At 38.4% G+C, this 4128-nt stretch overlaps 1 protein-coding gene across 1 annotated transcript; it reads left to right on the plus strand.

The window, feature by feature from the left end:
• Window positions 1–193: 193 nt before the first annotated feature.
• Window positions 194–2722, plus strand: LOC109828567 (peroxidase 4-like; the record flags this gene model as incomplete). The annotated part of the gene is given in 4 exon segments (XM_020395531.1): window positions 194–334; window positions 634–825; window positions 922–1087; window positions 2126–2722. Coding segments are annotated over 4 exon segments (891 nt in total), but the record flags the coding sequence as incomplete, so codon positions are not given.
• Between the last annotated feature and the right edge of the window lie 1406 nt (window positions 2723–4128).

The following is a 4128-nucleotide window of genomic DNA, read 5'->3' on the forward strand; positions in this document are numbered from 1 at the left end:
GAGGGACCCACAAATCTACCCTCCACTTTCTATAAATACCCGCCCTAACAGTTTCCGTATCTCCCCAGGTCTTACCTTGATTTCACTTATCAATTAAGAGTGAGATTACTAAGCAAAAATGGCTTCTTCATCCTTCAAGTCCTTGGCTCCTATTGCGCTAGTGTTCTTTATCTTGTTAGGGACCTCCTCAGCCCAACTCACTCCCAATTTCTACTCATCTTCATGCCCTAAACTATTCCCGACGATCAAATCAGTGGTCCAGTCCGCTATATCAAGTGAGAAGAGGATGGGGGCTTCTCTTCTTCGCCTCTTCTTCCATGACTGCTTTGTTAATGTACGCTAGTGATTACTCATTCTTTTCATTCATATTTCATTATTGTCACTTATTAGCACCTAGCTAAGACCTCTAATGTTTAGATATAATCATCTCCCCCATCACCACTTGTAGAAATCCTAGATCCGCCACTGATCAAGAGGTCTAAATGGTAATGGAATTCTTTGAAGCTAAAAAATGATTAACACTCTATAAAACATGAGGTTTATTTACAATTAATCCATAATATTGTAATAAAACATATTACACATTATGTCAATGTTGAAAAATATTTTACATGCATTCTTGATATTTTCTAGGGTTGTGATGGCTCGTTGCTCTTAGATGATACCTCTAGCTTCACCGGAGAGAAGAATGCAAACCCTAACAAGGGTTCAGTTAGAGGGTTCGATGTGATCGACAAGATCAAGACTGCAGTGGAGCAAGCATGTCCTGGCGTAGTCTCGTGTGCTGATATATTGGCCGTGACTGCAAGAGACTCAGTTGTCTTAGTAAGTTATTTTACGCTATATATATAAGAATGAGAAACAATAATGTTGGCTATTTAAATTTTTATGTAGATATGTTGTAATGTTTTTTTTTATTAGCTTGGAGGGCCTACATGGAATGTGAAATTGGGGAGAAGGGATTCAAGGACGGCAAGTCAAAGTGGAGCTAATAATAACATTCCTCCTCCAACTTCTAGTCTTAGTAACCTCATCTCTAAGTTTTCTGCTCAAGGTCTCTCAGCTAAAGAAATGGTTGCCCTTGTCGGTATGCAATCCTTTGCCTATATTCCTCACATATCAATCTATGTTTTTTCAAGTAACACATCAATGCAATGTTTAGTTATAACTTTTTCTCTCTCCTATTAATTTTCTAATGTTTTAACTTTGCAAGAATATTCAAGATTTGTAGACCTTGGCCAATGATATCACGTTAAACACTATTGGGTCCGGTTGAATCAGTATTTACATAATATCGGTCCAAGTTCTAGAATGGAGAGACCCAAATTAAGTTTGCATCCAATTAAATCCCCAACCGTGAGTAGATTTGACAATAGTGTCCCCTGTTTCAAAGAGGGTCCATTAATAACTAATCGAAGTCTCCTTTTTTCGGTCAGCTAAAGACTTTTCTTTTATCATATTATGGCTCAACCTAATAGTAGCTTGATCTCACGGAGCCTAATCAATGGCTAGCTTGAGTCTCTTTCACGTGTCTTATTGACTTATTTGGGTAAATTTCACAAAAACCCCCAATACTTTGGGGTGTCTCCCACGAGAATCCCCATTGTTTTTTTCTCACTGAACTCTAAGGACGCGTTTGGACCCAAAAAAATTTTGGGTTTTTTGGGTGAAAGCCTGACACTTTGTCAGGCTTTCACCCAAAAAACACCCAAAAAAATCGTTCCCAACGTGCGCTAAAAGCTTTTCTGACATAACCCCGAAAGTGACGCTTTCACCCAAAAAACACCCAAAAAAATCGTTCCCAACGTGCGCTAAAAGCTTTTCTGACATAACCCCGAAAGTGACGAAAATGCCCCTCAGATCAAAAGAACTCTCTCTCTCTCTCTCTCTCTCTCTCTCTTCCCGCTCCCCCTAATTTCAATACTCGTGCAAATTGCCTAATGTGAGTTTTTTATAGTAAAAATATTAATTAAAAAGGACAGAAAGGGAACTAGGACGGGCATGAACATATTTGAAATTTGCATTCTGTTATCATGTTTATCTTAATTTCTACTTTCTGTATATTCCGTATCTCATTTTTCTACTGACCAAACATTCTTACCAAATATTTTCCCCTCAACGTAAGGTGCACACACCATAGGCCAAGCCAGATGCACAAACTTCCGCGCCCACGTCTACAACGACACCGACATCGACGCCACCTTCGCCAAAACCCGCCAATCCAACTGCCCGTCCACCTCCGGCTCCGGGGACAACAACCTCGCCCCCCTGGACCTCCAGACTCCCGTCGCCTTCGACAACAACTACTTCAAGAACCTCGTCAGCAAAAAAGGCCTCCTCCATTCGGACCAACAAGTTTTCAGCGGAGGCTCGACCAACTCCCAAGTTTCAACTTACAGTACGAGTCCGAGCACTTGGAGCTCGGATTTCGTTGCGGCGATGATTAAGATGGGAGATATTAGCCCTCTTACGGGGAAAAGCGGAGAGATTAGGAAGAATTGCAGGAAGACTAATTAAATGGCTTAGCTTAATTGTCAAAATAAGTGATTCCTGATCAAATTATGTGATTGGTTTTTATTTAGATGGTTGTGACGCTGTTCTTGTCTACCATAAGGGTGGGGATTCTCGAATTAATGTTGTAGCGGTTTGTGTTTGGATTATGTATACTAGCTTGTGTTTCTGAGTTGAGAACTAATGAAGAGTGATTTGGTGTTGTTTAAAATTTGAAGTTAGTATACATGGATTGATATTTCACGTATATGATATGCCCAAAAGTGTAAGGGCACACTCTTCAAATATCAAATGGGCAAAGTTAGAAATTACCCAAAAAAACAATAATCTATACTACTTATAAAAGAGAATACACATGTCAAAACTTTTACATACCCATTTTGCCCTTTACAAATTACTTAATTCTAATTTTGTCCTATATTTTATTCCATTTACCCCCAATTTATCACTATCCCAGTAGTCTTCGTTAATTAAATGATTATGCCTATCTTTCTTTCCTTACTCCTCATCCGATCTCTCCTCTGCCCCTCTCCCTCTCTCTTCGATAACGCCCAACTCGGCCTCGACGCTTTCGATTCGGACGTTTCTACTGAGCTCAAAATCGATCCGCTCTCTCCCCATCCATCTCTCTGTGATAACGCCCAAGCCGATCAGCCCCCTTTCCCTCTCTCTTTCATAACGCCCAAAATCGATCCGATCTCTCCCCTTCCCCAGCCCTTTGGACTCCTCGCTTCAGCTTCCCTCTCCTCTCTTTATAAATACCTTCTGCTTCAATTTTGATGGAACAAAGAAGGGGTTTTTTTTCCAAGATAATCTATACTACTTATAAAAGTGAATACCCATGTCAAAACTTTTACATACCCATTTTGCCCTTTACAAATTACTTATTCATATTCTCAGTTTGATTGTTTGATGGATAACCTTTATTTTTGGTATTGATTGATTGATTGTTAATTGTTGCTTTTAGGTGTCCGATATTGATTGGAGGACTAGAAACCTATCAAGGTAACTCTATGATTTTTCTCTTACAATTCTTGCATTTTGTGACTTTTTTTTTGTTATCTGTTGATTATGATTAAACTGCTATATTTTGTAGTGAGCTCTCTATTTTGTAGTAGCCGCTATATGCACGAGTAAATAAATCCAACTGATTTATTTCTGTACATAGGCACTTTAAATGATCCAGATGATTGAGCATGCATTTTCTTTCTGAGTTGCACTTGTTATTTGCATCAATATTATGATTATGAAACAGCGAGCACCAAAATCCTTTGTCAACTAAATGAGTCTAACTTGAGGTTCTATAACATATATATTTTGCCACGAGAAGCACACTTAAAATAGACCTCTCATAAATCATACTTTTGAGTTAGACTTGAGCTTAGAAATTTCAATAACTCAATGACTATATAAATTTTATATTTGCACAAAAGGAAAAAAAAAATCTTAAATTCTCATGTTTTACCCTAATCCAAAAGTAGGCATATGTCCCATGCAATTACACCAAGGACCAAAAATAAACAAATTCTCCATGCAATTACAAGCAACTAACCAAACACGTAACATTAATTAATCTCCCACTAACCAAGAAATTAAAACGCCCCATCATTTTTTTTT

This window comes from Asparagus officinalis, unplaced genomic scaffold (genome assembly GCF_001876935.1).
Source record: "Asparagus officinalis unplaced genomic scaffold, Aspof.V1 AsparagusV1_Un2395, whole genome shotgun sequence".
NCBI lineage: Eukaryota > Viridiplantae > Streptophyta > Magnoliopsida > Asparagales > Asparagaceae > Asparagus > Asparagus officinalis.